This window comes from Hippopotamus amphibius, chromosome 2 (genome assembly GCF_030028045.1).
Source record: "Hippopotamus amphibius kiboko isolate mHipAmp2 chromosome 2, mHipAmp2.hap2, whole genome shotgun sequence".
Classification (NCBI taxonomy): Eukaryota; Metazoa; Chordata; class Mammalia; order Artiodactyla; family Hippopotamidae; genus Hippopotamus; species Hippopotamus amphibius.
Window position 1 is genome coordinate 109,305,744 of NC_080187.1, and position 25,955 is coordinate 109,331,698.

At 40.1% G+C, this 25,955-nt stretch overlaps 1 protein-coding gene across 2 annotated transcripts in view; it reads left to right on the plus strand.

The window, feature by feature from the left end:
• The window catches only part of SPOCK3 (SPARC (osteonectin), cwcv and kazal like domains proteoglycan 3), a 426,984-nt gene that overhangs the window by 150,426 nt on the left and 250,603 nt on the right, over nt 1-25,955 (plus strand). The window contains exons 2-3 of one of the 2 annotated variants that reach the window (XM_057722257.1): nt 474-482; nt 587-632. In XM_057722257.1, the coding sequence (XP_057578240.1) occupies nt 474-482; nt 587-632 (55 nt within the window). The remainder of the gene's footprint in view (nt 1-473; nt 483-586; nt 633-25,955) is intronic. The other variant, XM_057722256.1, reaches the window with a different exon arrangement.

Consider the following 25,955-nt stretch of genomic DNA (forward strand, 5'->3'; position numbering starts at 1 on the left):
TTCTATCATCGTTTTCTCTAGAGCAATACAGCTATTAGGTGGTGAAGTCAGACTTAAAATTCAGGTCTGCTTCTCCAAAGCCATCACCCAGGTACCAGACCCTGGCTTTGGTTGTTCAGACCCATTTCGTATATTCCCGGCTGTGGTAACTGTTCTGTTTACTCTTGTATTAGTGCAAAATTAAGTTGTTTAATTGGAAGCTGGTGGATACTTTTATAAGCTTATTAGCTTTGGGTAATTATCTGCATGTTATACCGCGCATTGGAAGTATCGCATTACAATACTTAGGTGACTGTGGCAACCAAAACAGTGTAACTCTTATAGTAAAGGTTGACTTGCAGTGAAAATAAACACATTTATTGAAAGACATTTCTGTAACATGTAAACAGTGTGTTCTTGTTTGATAACTCTTGTTTTTCTCTTGTTCCTTTTTTTGTTTTTATTTTTTTATAATTTACTGCTTGCCATTGCAGGAAGTAGAGGTTTGTATTCAGCTTCTGTATTTCATATTTTATTTTTGATTTTATATGAATCTTTACATTTTAATTACTTGTAGACACTCAATTCACACTGTTTTTCTCCTTAGGATGATTATTTCCGCACTTGGAGTCCAGGAAAGGCCTTTGATCGGGGTAAGAATGTCTTTATTTTAAAATACATTTTTATTTACATGTTTACAATCACTGGTTTAAACATGATGTTTATCATCTGGTTAGATTTTAAAATATGAAATAGGAGAGCTTAGATGAATAGAAAAATTCATGCAATAATTACTTTCATTTCAGAATATTATAGTTAGAGATGGGTTACTTAGGTATGTCAAGGTGTCTCTCATGTTTAGAATCATGTCTGGTTTCACTCATTTGGGCTTCTGAACTTTACTGTGTCCATTCATATGAGTTGATATATGTCACTTCATCCAGTTCTCAGATGTATTCAAGTACCTTCACTAGGGAAGAGATTTATTTTTGCAAAATTTCCAAACAAATGGCTTTGCTGTATCATTTTCAGTTTAAAATGGAGCAGACTGGTCATTAGACTCAGCTAGTGTCTTAGTGAGACCCAAAAGGGAAAATCTTGTATGAAAAAGTATACCTGCAGTTTGTGGTTTTGGTGGGCCCCCTTGAGACAGAGGGCAGGACACACACATGGGACAGGAAGCCCTTCCCTGTGTGCAGCAATATGCAATCATAATTATATAAGTAAGTGGACAGATTTGTTTACCAAATTAAAGTTTGAAACAGGAGAAATTTCTACTTTACGTCGGCTACAGTAACCTTATGTAACATGGTACCTGTGAGGCAGTATCATTTAAAAGTAGAAGTTATTTATTTATTTATTTTATTTATTTTTCAAGTTATTTTTTTTAAAATGAGCAATACTGTGTCATTAGAGGAGGCTTACAATATTGTGCTGTGTTTCCAAACTTTTGACTTGATATTTGGGAAGAACGCTACCACAGCCAGCCTCTGAGTGGGGACCAGCCCGGATGAACGGAGACTGTGTCAACACAGAAAGTCCCCTTCAGCCTGTAACAGCCGTTCACATCCTGCCCTCCTGTAGCATTGCTTTCTTTGTTCCTTACTTCACCTGTTTCCACTAGTATTATCCAGTGTGTTAATTTGTGGGATTTACATAAAAAATAAATTTGATTTGGTTACTGTAAGTTGAGCAAAGGGCACTAAAAGACAGTCAATGAAAAAACATAGGCAAATATGCTTCAGATCACTGCACTTTGCAGATAATTGTGTTTTTTACAAATTGAAGGTTTGTGGCAACCCTGTGTCTAGCAAGTCTGTTGTTGTTTCATTTTTTCCAATAACCTTTTCTTACTTCCTGCCTTGTGTCACATTATGGTCATTCTGGCATTATTTCAGACTTTTCATTATTGTCATATTTGTTATGGTGACCTGTGATCAGGGATCTTTGGTGTTACTATTGTAATTGTTTTGGGCTATCATGAACTGCACCCAAATTAGGCAATAAACATGATAAATGTTGTGAGTTCTGACTTCTCCACTGACCTTCCCTCTTCTCTCTCCTTCTCCCTGGACCTTCTTACCCTGAGACACAACGATATTGAAATTAGGTGAATTAATAACCTACCCTGACCTCTAAGTGTTCAAGTGAAAGGAAGAATCATAAGTCTCTGAGTTAAATCAAAAGCTAGAAATGAGTAAGCTTAGTGAGGAAGGTATGTCATTGGTGGGTATGTAAGTTGGTGCAACCACTATGGAGAGCAGTACGGAGGTTCCTTAACAAGCCAAAAATAGTTACCATATGATCCAGTGATCCCACTCCTGGGCATGTATCCAGAGAAAACTCTAATTTGAAAAGACACATGCACCCAGTGTTCATAGCAACACTATTTACAATAGCCAGGACATGGGAGCAACCTAAATGTCCATCAACAGATGAATGGATAAGAAGACGTGTTACATATATACCATGGAATATTACTCAGCCATGAAAAAGAATGAAATAGTGGCATTTGCAGTAACATGGATGGACCTAGAGAGTTATCATCCTAAGTGAAGTAAGTCAGACAGAGGAAGACAAATATATGATATTGCTTATATGTGGAATCTAAAAAAAACTTGATACCAGTGAACTTATCTACAAAACAGAAATAGACTCACAGACATAGAAAACAAACTTACGGTCACCAAAGGAGAAAGGGTGAGGGGAGGGATAAATTAGGAGTTTGGGATTAACATACATACACTACTATATATAAAATAGGTCACCAACAGGGACCTGCTGTATAGTACAGGAAACCATACTCAGTGTCTTGTGATACCTATAATGGGAAAGAATCTATAAAAGAAAAAAAATACATATATATATATATATTCAACCATATATATATGGTCATTGTTCATTATTGTTGTATTGTCATATATATATATATATATATATATATATGGCTGAATCACTTTGCTGAATCACTTGAAACCAACACAATAGTGTAAATAAGCTATAGTTCAATATAGATAAAAAAAAAAAGAAGAAGAAGAAAGCAAGCTGAGGTAGGCCAAAACCAGTGAGCCAAGTTGTGAATGCAAAGGAAAAGCTCTTGAAGGAAATTGAAAGTGCTGCTCCAATGACCACATGAAGGATAAGAAAGCGAAACAGCCTTCTTGCTGACATGAGAAAATTCTAGTGGTCTGGATAGAGCATCAAATCAACCGCAACGTTTCCTTGAGCCAAAGGCTCAGCCAGAGCCAGGCCCTACTCTCTTCAATTCTGTGAAGGCTGAGAGGGGGAGGAAGCTGCAGAAGAAAAGCTTGAAGCAGGCAGAGGTTGGTCCATGAAGTTGAAGGAGAGAAGCATTTCTGCCTCCATAACATAGAAGTGGAAGGTGCAGCAGCAAGGGCTGATGTAGCAGCTGCAGCAAGGTACCCAGAAGGTCTAGCTAAGATCACTGATGAAGGTGGCCACACTGAACAACAGATTTTTCAGTGCAGATGAAACAGCCTTCTACTGGAAGAAGATGCCACCTAGGACTTTCATTGCTAGATAGGAAAAGTTAGTGCCTGGCTTCAAAGCTTCAGAGGTCAGGCTGACTCTTTGGTTAGGGGCTAGTGCAGCTGATGACTTTAAGTTCAAGCCAATGCTCATTTACCATTCTGAAAATCCTAGTGTCACTGAAAGTTGGGTCCAGCTGCTCATCCCTCAAAAGCCAATAAAGAGGCCAGGTTGGTGGAACGGAAAGTTTGCCTTATTTTGGATGCCATCAACCCGGGGGGAGAGCAGACGCCTGTCCAAATGCTGACTCCACCCGCCCCCCACCCCACCCCGGACAATCAGGGGGCAAGAGCTTTTATAGACGGAGGGAGGGAGCTACAGGCAGAAACAGCACAGTCAGCTCTGACCGTCATCTTGAAGTTGGTCTTCGGTGGTCTGACCTGCGTCATCTTGATTGTTTTGGGTACAGTTAGTCTTCAGCTCCAGGGTCGGTTTGTTTCCGTTTCTTTGAGGCCAGCTCCAGGAATTGTGGCAGCTTATGTCGTGGCTACAGCCTGGTCATCATGTAGTTGGCTTCCCCACCTGGTGGGGGTTTCAGTATCTATAAGACAGCTCACAGGACATGGCTCAGAATATTATCTGTAGCCCTTGAGAAGGAACTAAAGGTCCTTGCCTTTGCTTAATGACTAAACTATTATTATTTGGTCTCCTTTGGCTGTTTTTCTTTGCTTCTGCATTTTCTCACTTCTCTGATTAAACTTATTCTTTGGCTAAAGTTTTCCTGCAGACAAAAAGCAGGCAGAGGACATGGGGGGTGGCAAGGACCATCGGGCCCTGCTCCGTTTCTCTAGGACCCTGAAGAATTATGCTCAGTCTTCTCTGCCTGTGCTCTATAAATGGAACAACAAAGCTTGGATGACAGCACATCTGTTTACCATATGGTTTACTGAATATTTTAAGCCCACAGTTGAGATCTACTGCTCAGGGAAAAAGATTCCTTTCAAAATATTACTGCTCATTGATAGTGCACCTGGTCACCCAAGAGCTCTGATGGAGACGGACAAGGAGATTAATGTTGTTTTCATGCCTGCTAACTCAACATCCATTCTGCAGCCCATGGGTCAAGGAGGAATTTTGGCTTTCCATTCTTATTATTTAACAGATGCATTTTGTAAAGCTATAGCTGCCATAGATAGTGATTCTTCTGGTGGATCTGGGCAAAGTGAATTGAAAACCTTCTGGAAAGGATTTATCATTCTAGATGCCATTAGGAACATTGTGATTCATGGGAAGAGCTCAAAATATCAACATTAACAGGAGTTTGGAAGAAGTGATCCCAACCCTCATAGATAACTTTGAGGTTCAAGACTTCAGTGGAGGAAGTAACTGCAGATGTTGTGGAAACAGCAAAAGAACTAGAATGAGAAATGGAGCCTGAAGATGGGCCTGAATTGCGGACTTTAACGGATGAGGAGATGTTTCTTGTGCATGAGCAAAGACAGTGGTTTCTTGAGATGGAATCTCCTCCTGGTGAAGATGCTGTGAAGATTGTTGAAATGGTAGCAAAGGATTTAGAATATGACATAAACATAGCTGATGAAGCAGCTGCAGGGTTTGAGAAGACTGACTCCAATTTTGAAAGAAGTTCTCCCGTAGGTAAAATCTTATCAAACATCATCTCATGCTACAGAGAAATCTTTCATGAAGGGAAGAGTCCATTGATTCGGCAAATGTCACTGTTGTCTTATTTTTAAAAATTGCCACAGCCACCACCCTGATCGGTCAGCAGCCACCAACCTCAAGGCACGACTCTCCACCAGCAAAAGGATTATTATCTCTGAAGGCTCAGAGGGTGGTTATCATTTTTATTAAGCCCTTTATTGGAATATAATTGCTTTACACTGTTGTGCCGGTTTTTGCTGTACAACAAAGTGAATCAGCTGCTTCTACACATGTATCCCCATATCCCCTCCCTCCCACCACTCCTTCCCACCTTCCCTATCCCAGCCCTTTAAGTCATGACCCATCATCGAGTTGATCTCCCTGTGTTATGCAGCAGCTTCCCACTAGCTATCTGTTTTATATTTGGTAGTGTATATATGTCAATGTCTCTCTCTCACTTTGTCCCAGCTTCCCCTTTGTTCCACCCCCACCCCCAGTGTCGTCAAGTCCGTTCTCTACATCTGCATCTTTATTCTTGCCCTGTCACTGGGTTGGATGTTTATCAATTCTTAGAAAAAAAATTATTTTTTTAATTAGGGTATGTACATTGGTTTTTTTAGACATAATGCACAATTAATAGGCTACAGTATAGTGCAAACATAACTGTATTTTATATATCTTATATATAAAATTGTATATTTTTAATTTTATATTTTATTTAAAAATTCATGTGACTCACTTTATTGTAATGTTTGCTTTATCGTGGGGGGTCTGGAACCAACCCCACCATCTCTGTGAGGTATGCCTGTGATGAAATGCAGACTGAGATATGTGTGCATGCTTTCTTGGGAAATGACTTTTTATGATGGAAACATAAACCTTGAAAAATTGGAGTTATCTGTGAAATGGATGTTAACACCTATTTGCCGTACTTGACGTAGCCAGTTACAAATAAGATGTGTGTGAGTATGTGTTGCACTGCAATTTCTCTCTTGTTTAAAAAGAAAAAAAGATCGTTATAGAGAGGCTTCCAGAACCTGATGTACTGGTAAGATGGATGTACCTTACCATTTGAAGAAGTTTTTAACCTAATAACTTGTCAAAATACCATATTTATCAAGCAGAGTAGCTCAGGCATGATGATAGCTAATGTTTGTAAAGTGTCCTGTATGCAGTCACTGTTCTAAGTATTCAGTATATTAGTTCACATTAGTTCATTAATCTTCATGTTCACCCTGCCAGGTGGATGGGGAAGGTGAGGGCTGAAGAGGTGAAGGTCCTGCCAAGGTCAGATTCCTACAAAGTGGCAGAGCCTGGACTTGGGTCCAGGCAGTGTGACCCCTGCACCCCATTTCCTGACTGCTGTGTGGTACTGTCACTAGTATGGTAGTACTGATATGAAATAATAGGCATACGGATGGAATTTTGAAGGTTGTGCTTTAAAATTAAGTATTATGTGACTGGAGCTTAAACATATTGCGGTTAGCTTTGTTTCTGTATTTAAAATGATATTTTGTAGCCTATCAAACCCTGGGTTTTGGTTGACTGAACATATAGTTGATAAATATACATGGGGAAGTTTTGTGTTAAAAAATTAAGAAAGATGGGGAAAATTAGATTGAGCTGCACGTGTTTTTTTCTCTTTTTGTTTTTGGTGTTGAGTCAAATTAACCAACCCATTTATAGACCATAGTGAGGAGTGAAAAAAATTATCCTGTTCTCATCTGGCTTTGAATAAGATAGATAGTGTCATCATTTGGGTAGAACAGACTTGAAATATTTTAATTTATAGTGCTACTTATTCTTTTTGATGAAGGAATTTTCCATTGAGTATCATGTTCAAAATGATAGAGCTGTTGAACATAATTTAGAACACTTTTTATGAATTTCTTAATTTTAATATATCACTTTTTTCAGTGGTTTATGGACATCGATATCGTATCAATAAAAATTGATTTTCCACAGTGTCTTTATTAGGGGTCTTGCATATTTCTAAAAAGAGCAAAGAAACAGCTACCTTAGCATAACATTTTGCTGATGATATTTGTATAATTTTTACCATATTCATTTAAAATTATATTTTACTTCCATTTCTATAATGCTGCACAAAATATGCAGAAATACCACTAATGTACATGTTACTTAATATTTGATAATACTAATGGCATAATTTCTCACCACAAAACTCCTCTCTACATATATGGATAGATATACCCACACATACATGCACAGCATGAATAAATAGTTACACACTCACAAACACACACGTTGGTACCTGCAAACTTGCCTCTAGGTAAAATTCAACTGATTGTTCACGTGTAGCTTATCTACCTTCTAGTTTTGCTGTGACAAATTTTCCATCTCATGTGAGTTTCCTATTTTTAATTAATCAGGACATTCCCACTTTTTTTAAACCATTAAAATAGTAGGAGTTTTGGAAAAAAATATAATGGTTTTAAATGAATTAAGGTAAAACTATTTTGGTGATGTTAAATTTGTTTTGAAATAAAAGATAGTATTCTGATGCCATAAATAAGTTGCTTTGGATTTCTCTACCTAGAATTTTCTGTTCATTAGTTGACTCAACATAAATTGACTGATAAATAGTTTTAACAAGGACGTGCATCTTCTTGACCATGGCATAAAAATTCAGTTTTTGCCATGAGAAACTGAAAGGGTAATTCAGGGATGAACCCAGAGGGGTAGCATGATAAGGATTTTAAATAATTTAATAAATACTTTGGATAGATATGCTGTGGGTTTAAAATATAGTCACTTTTTCCCTTTTCACTGCATTATTCCTGTCTTGTTTTTGGTCAGGGATTAATTTGGGTAACAGCTAAATTGCTGAAATTTTTAGCTGTAATTCTTGAGAGTTGTTTTGAGAATCTACTTGTCCTGAAGTGCTGTATCTCTAAGGATCCCCTCTTATCCAAAAGTTATTTTCTCCAGCATTTGATATCTAGGAGCCCCGAGATGAAAGGGTTTCTGGCTAGCTTGGAATCCTCCACTTGGTCCTTACCACGTAGTGAATTACATAAAGAAGCTGAATTTAATAGATCAGAGATCCCAGGCAGATCAGATCCCTGTTGTTGATATGTTTCTCCTGCTGGTGCAGATTTCCATTTCCAGGATGTGGAATTAGGGCAGGAGTGTAGCTGTGCTTCCTCCCTCAGCACCTGTGTGTCACCGCAGTTTCGCGCTGTACTCTTTTTCTGAATCTGGACCTCTCTGGGGAGGGCAGCCTGACTCCTATGGGCTGGTTAAGTTGTATTAAAATTCAACAAACGTTCCTGAAGTGGTGATGTGCTAGGACCCCATCCCTAAACGCCAGCCGCTCAAAATCTAGCTGCGAGAGGGAAGCGTGGGCAGCTAGCCTTGTGTCTATGGGAGTCATTCTTCCTGGGAGTGGAGGGCTGGGAAGAAGACTTAGCTGTACACTTACCCACTGCTTCTGTCTTTCCAGGAGCAGTTCTCAGAACTTACCTGAGTCCCGCAGTTTCTCCTGCTAATTTGCAAAGCATCTCCCATATTCTCACAGTCACAGCTTGACATACCCTCTGCAACCTGCCTCTGGCTGCAAAGGGAAAGCTGTGGAAGCTTCACCTGGAGCTTTTTTCCCCCTCGGTGAACAGAGCTGTTGGGTATTATGGCTATAATTATTTTTGAAATTTTAAAAGACTTGTGTTTGGGAAAACACACCCCCAAACTCATTTTTCCCTTCTTAAGATCATCCCCATATTACTGAAGGCACATATATGTGGTGACACATATCGGAATTGTCTCTCTCCCAGATGCCTTTCACTTTACTTGTTCCACGAGGATGACTTTTGCATGTTCTGAGAAGCTGCTGGTTGATAGTCTGGCCCACAGGCAGGGCTGCCCCGATTCCCAGCCGAGGCTTGCTGGTCATCGATGCTACTCTGTTTACGAGCTATGGCATTTGGGTACTTTTCTAGTAGAAAAGTTGCTGTTCCCAGAATTGAAATTCAGTGGGGACAATATGCAAAGATAACTATATGATTACAATGTTTTTAAATGCTTTCAGTCATTTAAAAATATTAATTCTAAACTGTTATTTGATCTGAATCATTATTTGATCAACTCACAAGAATTGATTTCAGATTTTTGTATCGGTTTGGATAGATTACTTGTTAGGGGGTTCAAGGCTAATAGCCATGTCAGTTACATCATGGATTAGTTGTATCACCCATGTTGGCATCCTTGGCTTATAGAGCCCTCTGGAAAACCTGCAGAAAGCTGTGTTCAACCTAGAAACCAACAGGCCACCTTCATTTATTCCGTGTCAGAACATACAGCTACACAGGACTTCTAAGTGAGAAAAGTGTTTCCTCTCCCCATCCAATTCTGATTTCTTTACACAAGAATAGCATTTATTTTGTTTTACACCAAAATCTATAAAATACAGGAATCAAGAATCTTAGATTGTTTCATTCTATGTCAAATAGTGCTTTTTTCTCCATAGAATAATAAAGATCTGGTCTGTGTTTTTAATTTATAAGATACAATCAAGATTAATGCTTCATATCACAGTAGCCTACAGAGGTGGCAAGAAGGAAATTATATTTATTTCTTTTCAGTGACCTTCTGTGTTAGTAAATTGTGAATCAGATTTATAGAGTAAGGGATTGATTGAATGCACTTCAAAGGTGTTGTGTTATATGACATAACATTTTTATCTCAAAGCTTGTTAATCTAACCTAGTAATAAGTATTGTGAAGGTTGAAAACCTGTAGAGATATACAGGAAGTGCTGTAGTAGCAGGAATCCTCCCCTGGAAGAAGAAAGGATTTTCACTCTTACCTCACATGAGAACTACCAAGCACCCAGTTAAAGTGCAGCTGCCTGGGCTTGGCCCCTAAATGTTTGCTTTAGTTTTTCTGGGGCAGATTTGGGGTACTTCCTGTGTGTGTGTGTGTGTGTGTGTGTATGTTTTAATTTTAAAAATTGTGATAAAATATACATAACAAAATTCACTATTTTACACACTTTTTAAGTGTACATTTCACTGGTATTAAATACATTCATGCAGTTGTACAACCATCCCCACCATCCATCTCCAGAGTGTTTCCATCTTCCCGAACAGAAAGTCTGCCTGTATTACACACTCACTCCCCCTTTGCTCCTCCCCCAGCCCTAGGCCTCCACCATCTACTTTCTGTCTCTGTTATTTGACCCCTCAAAGTCCCTTGTATGAGTGGAATCAGGCAGTATCTGTCCTTTTGTGACTGACATTTCACATGGCATCATGTCCTCAGGGTTCATCCGTGTCGTAGCACGTGTCAAGATTCCTTTCCTTTTTGAGGCTGAGTAATGATCTATTGTATGTGTGTGCCACATTGTGTTAATCTACTCATCTGTTCAGGGACACTTGGGTTGCTTCCCCATTTTGGTTATTGTGAAAATGCAGCTATGAACATTAGCGTACAAATACCTCTTCAAATGTCTGCTTTCAGTTCCTTTGAGTGTATGCCCAGAAGTGGAATTGCTGGCTCTTGTAGTAATTTCATGGTTAATTATTGGGGGAACCATCATACCATTCTCCAGAGCAGCTGTGCCATTTTACATTCCCACCAGCAGTGCAGAAGAGTTCCAGTTTCTCCACATCTTCACCAACGTATATGTTATTTTGTGTTTTTTTTAAACAACAGTATCCCTCCTGATGGATATGTATATATTTCTGTTTTTAAGTTCTACAATTTACTATTTTATGCAGTTGAAGAATTACAGGGTACAAGCAATGACTTAAAGTAATTCCTCTCAGTTCTGTGCTGCAGTACTGAGAAGTTTATGGTCAAAACAGCTGTTCTTTTGAAGGCAACTGAAAGTGTTACGGAACTTTAAATAACCTCTTCGCCTTTTTAGATCTGGTGCCAGAAGCAGATGTAAAGGGCTTTGAGATGGATTGTGGGAATCAGGAAACCCCCCAAGATGGAATCATACTTTCCAGTGAAGGAGCACTGCCTGTGTGTCAGCCTTAAAGAGTAGATACATTCTTTACTTCACGGAGGAAGCAAGTTGAGAGCAGTTGGTAAAGGTAACAAAGACAGCAGGTGTAGACAGGTCTGAAGTCTCCAGCTAAAGTCTCCTGTTTGTGAGTGGCGTTGAGTCCTTTTCTCTTTCTTGTCTGTGTGCTTGTGGTCAGTCTGTTTCCTGGACATATTTTTTATGAAAAGACGTGATAGGGATTGAAACTGCAGGATGTGTGTGTGTTGGGGTGGGGGTGGGGGTCCAAGGAGCTTAGGTTCTTTATGTCTGGGTGCAGAAAGAATTCAGCCAGAGGCAAAGTGATGATAGGTAAGGAGTGATTTATTAGTATAGGATGCTTGTGAGAAATACAAGCCAGCTGGCAGGGAGCGCCGCCCCTAGAATTTAGTGGACTACATATTTATCATCAAAGGAAATGTAGGAAGGGAGAGAAGACCACTGTCTTCCTCATTCTTGAGTGGACGTCAGGCTTCCATCATCAGCTCCTCCTACACGTTGGCTGGGGGTGTTTTCTTGGCCCTACATGGTCAAGCTGGGACTGTCGTGTTGGCTATTTAAATTAGCAGAAGGGCTTTAACATATGCTAAAATATTTTAAATCATCTTGGTTTCAGTATAATGTCTCCTTTCCCTATATTTTTGCTTTTAGTGTGCACAGAGGAGCGTGTCCTGGGAATTGCTAACTTACCAAGCTCACTGGGCAGGATGTGGGTCTCAGTCCACCATTGTTTTATTGTTTTGGGGCATGTCTCATGCTTCTGTGGCGCAGTTTTGTGGTTAAGCAAGCCTGCTTTCTTGAGCGATCATTAACTTACAGGGTCTCCCGTAATTTTTTCTCTACCTACGACCCCCTAGTGGGATTAACAGTGCATACTTTGTCCCTTTACTCTGTCCCTATCAGGATGACACAGCCGTAGGTACCCACCATGCAGTACACGTGGGACCCCGTTTAGAATTGCTCCGCTACGAAGGAAAGGAGGTGTTTGTAACTTGTGTTCTAATTTTACAATACAGGAATATGGATTTTTAAACTCACCTATGTAATTATTATCCAACAAGCACAAGAGTTCTTGCAGTGGATGTATTTCCATGGCCTGGGAACACTTACAGCATATCTGCAAGGCAAGAAGATGTTTCAAGGACATATGAAACCCTCTGTGGAATACTTTCTTGGAAGTACTTTTCCATGAAGCCTTCTGACCACAATTCGCACCTCACTTCCTTACAAGCACTGGAGGAAAGAAGGACATGTGTGGGAATTCCTGGGAATTCCCTGGCTGTCCGGTGGTTAGGACTCCGCGCTTTCACTGCTGAAGGCCTGGAATTGATCCCTGGTTGGGGAACTAAGATCCCACATGCCAGGTGGCATGGGCAAAAAGAAAAAAAAAAGTGCATGTGTTTTCAGAGTATTAAAATGTTGGCACTGAAACTCAGAGGTGCCTGTGTCCCATCACTGACACAGCTGAGGAACAACTGTATCTCAGTGAGCCTGGGGTCCAGCCTGGACTCAGACTTTCTCCTTGGATGTGCTGACTGGGCACTTCCAACGTGAAGACAGTTTCTTTTTTTTTTTTTTTTTTTGCTGATACCATTCAGTCTTTTTTTAAATTTTTATTTTATATTGGAGTATAGTTGGTTTACAATATCGTTTTGGTTTCAGGTGTACAGCATAGTGATTCAGTTATACATATACACGTATCTATTATTTTTCTAATTCTTTTCCTATTTATGTTATTACGGAATATTGAGCAGAGTTCCCTGTGCTATACAGTAGGTCCTTGTTGGTTATCCATTTTAAATATAGCAGTGTGCACGTGTCAACCCCAAATTCCCTAACTATCCCTCCCCCCGTGAAGACAGTTTCTGAAGTTAAACCAACACTTTTTTCCTTATGTCCAATTTTGGGTCCTGTATTGTTGGTCGAGAGAGAATAAATTCATTCTTCTACATGAAAATTATCTTTACTATTAGAAAGTAAACAATATGGTAGTCTTTTTAGGGGCTTTTATTTAATGAATTGCTTTTCAAATTAATGAATATTTTAGGTCAGACTCCTCGGCCGCTCATCAGAGACCCGGGAATGTCATGGTCACGGTATTTTCTTGTTCTGACATTTCATTTTATATAAAACTTTTATAGATTGCTGATTTTGCTTTGTAGCCCTCGAATTTATATTTTCCCTCTCTTCTCAGCATATGTCTTGGTGATTCTGCCCAGGCTCTCCTGAGGTGCTGAGATAAGTGGCCAGTTGGGGGAGGGTGGTTTGCTTCGGCCAGTGAGACCTGAGTTGGAGTCACAGCTGAGGCAATGCCAGCTACTTACCTTGTACCAGAAACAACCACTCTAGACGTGTCTTCCCTTTGGTAAGAAAATAGAAACACATTCTAACTCACAAAGTTGTGAAACTGAATGAAAAACGTGTAGAACCTAGACACACAACAATATAAAATGCTGAGTATTTTTCCTTCTCTCTCTCATATTTATTTGAAAAAATATTATAGTAAATTTTTACTACTTTTATTTATTTGAAAACAATATTTTTGTCCTGACGTAATGTATTTGTCCATCCTATACAATATTTTAATAACTAGAGTGGTCACGGAAATTCTTGGGCTTCGTATTCTTGCACAATAATTATTTGGAGATTTTTTTTTTTATGAAAAATTATCTACCTTGACAAATTTTGAGGAATTTGTAATTTTGAAGATATGGGGTAGAGCAAGTGTTCCTTATCATATTAAGCAGCATTCATTACAATTTGTAATTAACGAGGTGAAATCAATTAGGTTTATGAATACCATTTAAGGAGTAGTAAAAAGGAGCATGCACCTTGGAGTCAGTTATTAATACAAATACAAATTAATATAAAACTCAGTTTTTTACATGTTAAAAGATAGACTTTTTAAAAGAGTAATATCAAAATTCCACCGACCCCCGCTTTTGCAATTATTTTTCCTTTTTTAACTTCAAATAATCTGATAGACATACCTTCTTGATTGTGGTGGTAGTATTAAAAAGATTTATCAGTTTCACCTGTAAAGACTAGAAGTTTACTTCTGTTACTATAGAGGTGAGAAGGCCTCAACATAAAGATACTCTTTTAAGCACGGTTTATTACATTTAAAAATATATAGACTTTATTTTTCAGAGCAATTTTAGGTATTATAGCAAAGTTGAGCAGAAGGTACAGAGATTTAGCACAACTTCCCTCCCAGACCCTCCTCCCCACATGTGCAGAGCCTCCCCCACCATCAGCATCCCCACCAGATGGTACATTTGTTACAACTGATGAACCTTCACGGACACATCACATCACCCAGCTTCCGTAGTTTACGCTGGGGCTCACTTTAGCTGTTGTACCTTCTGTGGGTTTGGGCAACTGTGTAATGACACGTATCCGCCACTGTAGTATCATACAGAGTATGTTCACTGCCCTAAAATCCCTCTGTGCTCTGCCTGTCCATCCTTCCTTTCCCCCATCACCTGCAACAACTGGTCCTTTTATTGTCTCCATCATTGTTCCTTTTCCAAAATGTCATGGAGTTGGAATCACACAGTGTGTAGCCTTTTCCGACTGGCTTCCTTCACTTAGTGATATGCCTTTAAGAGTCTTTTATGTTTTTTCATGGTGTGATAGCCCGTTTCTTTTTTCTTTCTTTTTTTTTTTTCTTAATTTCATTTATATTTGGCTGCGTGGGTCTTTGTTGCTGCATGCAGGCTTTCTCTCATTGTGGCAAGCAGAGGCTACTCTTTGTTTCGGCATGTGGGCTTCTCATTGCGGTGACTTCTCTTGTTGCGGAGCACAGGCTCTAAGCACGCGGGCTTCAGTAGTTGGGGCACACGGGTTCAGTAGTTGTGACTGGCGGGCTCTAGCGCGCAGGCTCAGTATTTGTGGCACACAGGCTTAGTTGCTCCGCGGCATGTGGGATCTTCCTGGCCCAGGGCTCAAACCCGTGTCCCCTGTGTTGGCAGGTAGATTCTTGATCACCGTGCTGCCAGGGAAGTCTCAGCCCATTTCTTTTTAGCACTGAATAATATTCCGTTGACTGGATGGACTGCAGGTTATTTACTCCTCACCTTCAGAAGGACATCTTGGTTGTGTTCAATTATGTCAGTTATGAATAAAGCTATTGTAAACATCTGTGGGCAGGTTTTTGTGTAGATGTAAATTTCGAACTCAATTGGGTAAATATCAGGAAATGAGATTGCTGGATCATATGGTAAGAGTATGTTTATTTTTGTAAGACAGCACCAAACTGTCCTCCAGAATGTCTGCAACATTTTGCATCCCCACCAACAGTGATGGGAGTTCCTTTTCCTCCACATCCCCTGTGCTCTTGTTTGCATCACTCTCTTGCCTCTTAGATGTTTTAGCCTGTAACCCTTATAAAGCATCTGTAACTAAACTTGGTCAAATAGTCTTTACATTTTGCTTTGAAATTCTGTGTATATATTCAGAACCACTTAATTATTTTTGAAGATATAATAGTGCAAGTCTTTTTAACTTTAAGCAGAATTTTTTGTTTTACTTTATGGGGGGTGTTTTCAGTATAAAACACCTTTAAATACTAATTACTTTTCTTCCCACGTGTTAATTAGATACACTGGAGATCAGGGGTGTGTAATCAGGCCACTTGTCAGACCCACTCAGGGAGTGTTTTCATGCACAAGTGTGTGAGTGGCAACCTCACCCCCTTACTCCCTGTGCCTGGGTCCCTGGACTTTCCACCCGTCACAAACTCCAACATACGCGTCTATCCCAGACCTGTTCCTGTTTAAGTTAAAGATAGTTACATAACATCTTATTCTGTTCCTTGTTTTCTTTTAATGCAGAGTTCTGTAAGCAGTCATATCTAATTCAACATATCTAGTTAAAGGAATGAATGAAAATGTACTGAGTGGATGGTTGAAATTTTGAGGATGTTTTTGTCTTACTCAAATACAAGCAGATGAATTTGTCTGTTCAGCCCAGGCTCATTATTGGAGAAGTCATGTTATTTGTATTGAACTTGTAGTTTAAATGTGCCCTTTTCTTTACTGACAGTAATTTGGCTTCTTTTTAGAGATTTTTCCTAGTATTTTCACAGGTTTCATTTGACCCTCACACACAGAAAAATCTTTCAGAATTTGCAAGGGGAGTAAGACTGTTGTGAATTGTAACACATGACAGAACTGGGCATAATTTACTTTTTGATTTGCTCAGAGTACACAAAAATTGATAAAAGCAATTGATAATAAAATTCTGAAATACCAATCCTGTAATTTTCCAAGATATCCCGTAGCCTCTGTTAATTCATTAGTGGTTTACAGTAATGATTTCATAGCAAAATACCCTGCCTATTTATTTAGCTCATTTTGCTAGAGTATAATTTTCATGAGATGAACACCTACTACATTGTTTGAACACTTATTACACCAGGAGCATTTAGCCATTATCTCATTCAATTCTCACACCAACTCCCACTTTTATTGATTTTATCTTGCCCTCATTTTTACTCTTTTCATTGCTCCCATTACAAAGAGAAAGAAAATTGATGCCCAGTGAGTGAGAGTGGTTTGCCTGTGATGATACAGCTCTTTGGACTAAGACCAGAATTCATATCTATCCCATCAGGTTCTGAGGCATCTCTGAATCAGGACCTGGGCCAGCGCTTGTGCCAGGCCTGGCTGGTCCCTGGTCCTTCACCCCAAACTCAAGTTACAGTTTATAAGGAACCTGCTGTTGCTACTGGAAGAAGGACTGGATTATTTCCACTCACTTAACTTTGTACAAATCACTTAATCAAACTCACTTGGCTTCTGATTTCTGATCTCCAAAATGATGACTTTGCCAGGAATGATTTCTAAGACTCCCTTCAGCCCTGAAGTTCTCTTTCCTCTGTTCTCTAAGTCCTGTGAATGACAGGTTAATGCATGAGTCTTTGAATATAAACGTTAATACGTTGTAACACTTTCTTCTGCCAATAATTTTCCCTCATTTTAAAAAGAGCAGTGTTTTCTCATTGGAAGAGTAAATTTAATTTTCAAGAGAAATTTACAAAATAATATTTTAGGATAATATTTGCAAAAGGTTAGCAAAGTTAACAACTTTATCAAACCTATTTTAAAATACTTTATCATCATATGCATAGCTGGCTAATTATCAGATAATAAGTATTAGGTCTAATATTTTACAGTTTTCATATACATTCTAATTTGAGGCTAATGAAATTTTGTACGACTGGAAGAATGGGGCCTCTGCCTTCACAGCCACTTAATAAGAAAGGTCAGGGCTTTACCAGAGTTATGTTAATGAACTGTAATGCTAACCATTGATATTAAGTGACACATCTCAGACTTATGTCACTTATCACCTAGTCCTGTCACTCCCAACACACTATACTCCAAAGTCATCTGCTAGTACTTTTAACAATCATTGTAAAGACGAACTAATTACTACCTTATTGCAATGGGGTTGGTTGTATTTCTAGTTAAGGCCAGAACACTTAGAAAGTAAAATAAATTTTAATATAGGATAGGTGACAACATGTTTAAAATTTCAAATTTACCTTTAATACGAGAGAGGAGACAGCATGATTCCAGGAAGATTTTGTGGGCTTGGAAATCAGAGAATACTGGATTTGAGTCTGAGCTCTACTACTTAGTAGCTCTGCAAACTTGGAAAAATGAATTAACCCAAAGCCAAAGGTAATGTTTGCAGATTAACCTTTAACTCAAGCCCTGAAGGCTTCCAAGAGACAGTTAATAAAGAGGTAGGAGAAAAGAAGGAATGGGAGAACTCAGGCTGTCCTTTAGGATCAAGGCATCTTTAACTGTTTATACAACATGTGTTACATATTCAGGACATTCACACACTTTTACAATGATTTCACAAGCACACTTAAAATATGCATGAAATGTTTGATTCTAAAGTGTTAAGAATTCCTATCAAGAAAAGAACTAATGAACATGGATTTCCACTGAGTTTTGGCACTCCGTGATGGGTATGTTTTGAGCACTACTTTTGAGTAAATGGAGGTAGGAACCTATCCCCTACTCATTTAAAGTTGAAAACACGAGGAGGAAAATAGAGATGAATTATATATGTTCTACTAAATGTTAATCCTGGAGATAAACTTTTATATTAATTAGGCTCCGATTACTAGATATTTAAGTACTGTTGTCTCTTATAAGTTCAGGGGCAGGGTTATGATTTGAATTGTGTCCCCCCAAAAAGATATGTTGAAGTCCTACCCCCACCCCCATGCCTCTCTATGTGACCTTATTTGAAAATAGGGTCTTTGCAGATGTAATCAGTTTTTTAAAGATGAGATCATACTGGTTTAGGGTGAGCTGTGCCCCAGTGTGGCTGGTATCCTCGTAATAAGAGGAGAAAAGAGACAGACACAGGAGGAGAAGACGAGTGGTGGGGAAGTGGAGATTGCAGTTGTGCTGGACGAGCCAGGAAGCGCCAGCGGTTGTCCCAGCCTCAGGGGCCAGGACGGCAGGCTGGAATGATCCCTGCTGTGAGCACAGGGACGGAACCACACTGCCCACGCCTGGATCTTGCCCTCCAAGCTCCAGACACGTAAGAGAATTAATTCCTGTTTTTTTAAGTCACCCAGTTTGCAGTTGTTTGTTTGGGAAGACAATACAGTCAGACGTATCAAAATGATGTTTGAACGACTCCTATCATCACTAAACATTCCATTGTATAAGCACAAGAGCTGATGTACAGATAAACACAGGCTGATGTCTTCCTTTGATCTAAATATTAAACACAGGGTCTGTTAATGTTAACTTTTAATACGTTAATTTTTAATTAACATTTTATATAGTGTGTGTGTTATTACATGAATGTTCTTGCTTAAGCAGCACCCGTTTTTCTGGCTTCAGCACCTGATTTTCTTTTGGAAAAGCACACCTCACTCCTTCTCTTAGACCACAGGTCTGGATGTGCTGATCCTGACCCAGATCTGACCAGGGAGGAGCTCCCTGCCCTGCTGTCTTCAGCAACTAGTTTAAGGATGAGAACATGGCCCAAGCCAGTCCAGTTAGGTCCTGGGATGTGCAAGGGAGTTAGAGGAAGGAGGAGCTGTCTTTCTGCAGGTGCAGCTGTGTAACGTGACATAACTTTGGAGAGAACCAGAGCCACTGTGGCGGGAACCCCAGATGTAGGTGTGCAATGTTACAAGGGGCAGCAGGTAGAACCCAATCCTGAACCTACAGGTTGGACCCTGCCTCCAGCCATGTGTGAAGTGAGCTGTAAGAGTTTCCTTTAACTTTTCTATCTTTGGTTAAGCCAGTCTTTTAAAATTAATTAACTTATTATTTATTAATTTATTGGCTGCGTTGGGTCTTTATTGCTGCATATGGGCTTTCTCTAGTTGTGGTGAGCGGGGGCTACTCTTGGTTGTGGTGTGCAGGCTTCTCATTGCAGTGGCCTCTCTTGTTGCAGAGCACGGGCTCTAGGCACGTGGGCTTCAGTAGTTGTGGCACGTGGGCTCAATAGTTGTGGTGCACAGGCTCAGTAGTTGTGGTGCATGGGCTTAGTTGCTCCGTGGTGTGTGGGATCTTCCCAGACCAGGGATTGAACCCGTGTCCCCTGCATTGGCAGGTGGATTCTTAACCATTGCGCCTCCAGGGAAGTCCCGAGCCAGTCTTAATCAGTCTTTCTTATGTATCCTAAAGCAAGCTAACTGTATAGAAACTAACATCTAGAGCCGAGTTGTTGGCAGTCCTAGAATGTTTATAAAGGCAGGGACCAGGCAGGTGGACTCCCAGCCCCTGAGTAAGAAGCTGTCATTCCTGCTTTGTTGCAGGAATCACTGGTTATGACTCTAGGGTCTCAGAACATGTGCCTGTGAGCTGGTCCTTTTGGGGGTGTGCTAGATACCTGGGCTTTTTCCCTGAAAATTCTGTATGTTGATATCCTGTAAAACTGCATTTTCCCTGAAGCTTTACTGCCTATTTCTGTGGCTGGTCTTGCCATTGTATCAGCAGCTTAAAAATGAAAACAAACGTTAAAACACTTGAAAAGTCTTTGACCTTGAAAACTAAAAATTCACTGTATGTAATTATATTTGGAGAGATGTTCAGGAAAATATTTAATTCAACAAAGTTATCTCAGACTAAGGAGTTGGTATGCATCAGATTGTCCTCAAGGTCAAAGCCACGTCCTCCTGTTACATTAGCTGTTGTGGGTGACACATCATCTATGGAGGCCTCTTTGTTTCTACTCCGTTTGGCCCCTCACTGGAGTATTGGATGCCTCCTGGGCACCCAGGCTTGTGAATTGGGAGCGTGAACTTGAAGGCAGTGAGCTAACCTGGGCAGCCACATTGCCCAAAGCTCCTGAAGAAGGTTGGACAGTGTTGCTGTAAAATCTTTGGTGTGGGTAGTTTAAATGAACCATAGCCAATATCTTTATTCTCCCCTGTTTTAAGGATGACAGTGAGTCTCGTCAGTGAGCAGCCAGCAAAGTGGCCATGGTCCCAAATCAATCCTCGCCCCAACAGTGTCTTCTGTAAAATGCATCATTTATAAATCTGTGTTTTCAGCCCATGTTACCACTTGATAGTGGTCAAGCCCTTTCAGGCAGTAAGAATAAAATAAAGAGCTAGACACAAACTCACTGAGGGAGAAACACACATTCCAGGTGACCTCTGAGACTAAAATCGCAAAATATTGAAGCAATGTGCATCTCTCAGAATGCTCACCATTAGCTGTATATTTTCATCGTAAAGGAGTATATCTGGCAGAGAATGTTTAAAAAGGATGCAAGTAGACCCTTCCATTTAAGAAGTCCCCTATTTCAGAGGATAGCGCTTTATCACACATCTCTTACTGGAGAGTCCGCTGAATAATAATAAGAATCATTCCAAATAACTGTCAGCAAAAATATTTTAAGGTGGTTTTTTTTTGTATCTTCTGTGTCTGGTTTACAACAGAACTGAAAGGTATTTTAGGTTGAACTGTGACTCAGCATGAGGCTGTACCAGGGACAGAAGCAAAGAAATGATGTCAAGAAGACACTGGCTTGAAGGAGCAGGAGATCCCAGGCTCTGGGTGTGTCCCACGTAACTTAGAGAAGAAAAGCAGATGAAGATACGTGAAGTCAGACCATCAGAATTCAGTGTCCAGGGAAATACACCGATGTATCGTGCGAGTACACTATACACAACTCAAGTAGGCCAGGCAAGTGTGTGTCTTATGAGGGGAACGTCACCTCTGTCACTGGGTAACCACATCAGTAGGCGGAGTCTGAGTTTTTTGGCAAGATATGTTCAATAGTCTTTCATAAACATTTAAGACGTGAAGATGAAAAACAGGATTATTTTATTGGGAGTTGAGTTGCCAAAGCTCAAATAGGATGTTCACCTTTAATGACTGTGTCTAAGCTGTGGTGAGGACTTCAGTTCAGGTCCTGGCTGGTAAGGGGTGGAGGAGGTGGAGGTGACTGAGGCAGAGATGATTTTGTGCGGAGTCACCTGCACGAATGATGCGGAGTTGCAGCGACCAGGAAGAGCGCTGCTTGCAGAGCTCCTGACAAGTAGGCACCTGAGTCAGCAGTACTTAGCTGGCGTTGGGTCCCTGTTCAGACGGGGGACGTCCAGCCTTGGGGACAAGGATGACGATGCAGCTAAACTAGTCAGGTCTGGCTCTAGGGCTGGGACACTGGGAAGAGTCTACCAGCAGGGATTGTGACGGGAAAGGAGATAGAGAACTAGTTTCCCAGGACTAAGGAAAGTATAGAGCAGGTTTCAGGGCCAGAGGGCAGCCTGACACCACAGGAGAGACACACAGCTGGAGGCGGGGCTGCAGAGCCAGTGGCTTTGGTCTACCCACCTCGGTGTTAAATGGAGACTTTTTAAATTCCTTCTACGAAGGAAGTGGAGTCATGTAGGGACTCGTGCCAAGTCAGCGGATAGGGTCCCTGTCTCACACCCTAGGAGATTAGCCATCTGTCTGTCTGTCTGTCTGTCTGTCTGTCTATCTATCTATCTGTGTATCTATCTATCACTATATCTATCTATATGATTATATAGGTATATGATGATACCTATCTATCTACCTCTATATCCATCTATCTATATCTATCACTATATCTATCTATATGATTATGTATTTGTATGATATATATATATATTTATATATGATCGTCTCTTACATTATTTCCTCTGCTCTCATGACCCTGAAACCTGCCCCACTTTCAGACATCGCCCTTCCATCCACATATGGGGTCACACTTAGGTGTTGTAATAACCATATAGAAATAATGAAAGCCATAAAGCAAAACAAAAACAAGAATAAAAAATGTGCCAGTCTGTGAGGTCACAGTCTATAGAAGAAATAGCATTTTTCTGTCCTAAGACTTCACTCCTGTTGTGTTTTCCTTCTGTTTAGAGATGACAAAGTCAACTCTCCCTTCTTCACTAATCACTGGTCAGGTTCTATTTTATACTGATCCTGAAAAAGTTCCTATCCAATTTAAACTAATTTATGAAAACAGTAAATTTTTATCAATGATAGGGATTAATCTGGGAACTAATATATTACTCAAAATATACTGAAGTACAAATGTATTTGTTGACAAATAATTACTTAATATATAAAGAGGCTCGAGATTTTAAAGCTGTGTGGAGATAAATTATCTTTTTATTGAAGTATCCCAACTTTTATTTCCCTCTGGAAATGATGTTATTGTTGATTAGTTCAAAGTATCTACGCCCTTTCAAATACATTTAGCATAGCTTTATATGCGATTATATAAGTGCCAGTCATTTTTCTGGCTAGAGCACTGCTAGTTTAAGTTAATGGAAATTCTCAGAGATACAGATCTCAGAGGCCACGCTTTATCTTTACTAAAAGTTGGCTATTGGGGGTGCACGTGTGAGAGCTGTGGTTTTAATCAGAGAACAGGGCTTGTCTTGCTGAGCTGATGGACAGGAATCGTCACCATACGGCTGGGTTGTGCACGACACTGCAGCCCTGTTTTTAATTAGGTGGTTACATCGCCCTCCAACTGTGCTTTCAAACCTTATTTCTGTCCTTCCATTAAGCCAAAGACATTCAGTGTCTCCCACTGAGAAATACAGAGATGGCTTTTTTTATCAGTTATTCCCTTCCATGCCTGCTTTCTTTGGTTTTCAGTGGTTTCTTTTTTGCTGTTTTTAAAAATAAACCTTGGGTATTTGGATTCAAATTTTATCCCTAAATTTCTCAGTTTATTACCTTGTTCGAGAATGACTTTTTGAACATGAAAACTAATAAAAATTGTTCTATATACATAAAATTATTTTGTCCTCTGTTTCTAGGTTGGCTACACTTTTATTTAGGCTTTCTAGAATTTGAGAGAATTCAGAGGTTTTCAGAATCTGGGAATCTTTTCGTTCCAATATTTGGTTTCTTTCTGAATGTTATTTGTTATAAAACATTTCAGAAAGAAAATAGTGGCAACTCTATTACTATATTTTCTTGTGTTACATGCAATTTCCTGTGGATAGAAGGGAATTCTGAAGTCAGGAGTCGATGACAAACATAATAATTTATTATTTGGTGAGACATTTTTATTGTGATAAAACAGCTGATGAATTTGAAGTGCACTTAGAAGAAAGAAAAGTATTGGTGGTCATTTTATAGAGGAGAATTTTCATCTAGTAAATTCATGTGGCGAATTGAGGCAGTTTATGGATAGCAGCACCTTCAGTAAGCTCATACAAATGTTTTTGGTACCACTGGGCAGAGGCAGGCAAGGATGCAGGCTCAGCATCCTTAGCATCCTTGGTGCCTTGTGTGCAGACTCACTGTGCACCCACCTGACTCAGCGTAATCCTCCCCTTATGTTTCAGGGAATAAATTTCATTCAATTTCACTGTCACTTTACTGTCCTCAGAGGAGTGATGACTTTTCCCTCACAGGAGGCGTGAGTATTAGATAGTCTGTCTGAGGCTGTGAGGATTGTACTTAGTCTGCAGGAAATACTTAACAACAGTAATGATGCCTAATAACATATGTTATTAGGTACGTGTAGCTTCTTCACTTACAGTTTTAAAGAACAAATATACATTTTTTTTGTTTGTTTTTCCAAACATGATGTTACCTTGAGCATTTATTTAAAAAATAAACCCTTAAAAAGGCCCAAAGCTAAATTACTTTAGTTCTAGTCAAAGGTTCCTTTTAGTTTTAAAAAGTCATATATTAATGCTTGGCACTGCAGATTTCCTGCTGATAAATTAGTAGTCATGTTTGTTGCGATGATGATGTCAGGGTACCATGATATTATGACTAACATCTTCTGCCAGTGGCTCTGAACTAAATTAAATCACAGCAGCGATAATGCAGCCCTGCTGAGATCTGCACTGAGCTTGAGTGGTTGAGAAATAAAACCATTAGTTGTAATTGAAGAATTCAGGTTACTATGTAGTAGTTTTTCACAGGAAACTATAAAGAGGATGAATCCAAATCAGCCCAAAATAACACAATAATCAGTCCTTATTGTCTCATTAGGATCTTAAGAGATAATGACAGTGGAGACCTTTAGTGTGTTTTCCAGAACCTAAATAGAAATGCAACTTATAATTTTGAGAATTGGAGACAGAACAAAATGTCATTTAAGTTGGGCTCTTTTCTTCTAAGCTTTTTTTATTGTCGTTTTCCCTGTGATAGTTAAGAAAGTTAAGTTTGAAATCAACCTGTGTGTCTTGGTAGAGCACCCAGTTCCTTTCTTTGTAGAGCTTGGTTTCGCTGTGAGCACACCTCCTGTGTGTGTCAAGTCTCAGCCATGAGTTACAAGCCTTGACTGGGCACGTAGCACCCGCAGAGGTGGACACACGATGTCTTGTGTGATCTTAGGAATAGGACAGGTCACTTACCTGACTTCTCTGATGGAGAAGCCAGAGGTCAGCTGTGTTGTAACGTGTGCGGCTGGTGGACTTCCCGCCCTGGCCCCCGTCCTCCATTTCTCCTTTCCTGCCAGTGACAGCCGGCGTGCCCACCAACACTGCCGCCTGCATCTTTGCCTCTGAAAGTCCAGCTGATAATTGAGGATCTCTATATTCAATAATTAAGTCATGTGCAAAAATTGGACACTTCATATTTACTTTACATACCTGCCCCCCCCCACACACAAAAAAATGCCCTAAAATCTTGACTTTGTTTAATGGCAATTGATTTCTTGATTTCTCAGGCTTGTGAGTTGGGACTGTTTCAGCCTCCTCCTCTTCTTCATTCAGATTCTCTCTTAATTTGCTGAAGTAGTTCAGCAGCTGCTCCCTCTGCAGTAAGTTAATGTACATTGTGATCTTTAGTGTCAAGCAAAATAAATCAGCCTTGGCTGAGCTGAGCAGGAAGGTAATGGCTAGGGTGAGAACCAGCATCATCTGGGTCCTGTGCTGGTCCAGATTTCAAACCCGGAAGTGGATCTGATGGGCAGGTCCAGGCCGCACATCCACGCCATGACTGAGATGCTTGGGTCCTGTTCTTGGAGTAGAAGCGTGTTCAGGTTGGGGGGCAGCGGGGTGCGATCCTGAGAGGAAGGAAGACCGGAGACAAGAGAGGGGAGGGCTGAAGAGTAGAATCCATCCCCTCCGCTCCATCCCAGGTGATCACACTCTGCTCCAGGCATGGTCTTTGCTTCTAGATTTCCTTCGCTCTGCCCTTCAGTCCATAGGGGGTAAGTGGCGTCCTCTGACAGAGCTTCAGTTCTGTAAACCAAATGTCTCTTCTCTCCTGTCCACACTTTCTCTTCACTGTGTGTGCCTTTGTAGTAGGTGAGCCTTTCACCGCTTACATCATTAATGTTGGGATGTGTCCTTCAACATTTTGATCACAGAACCT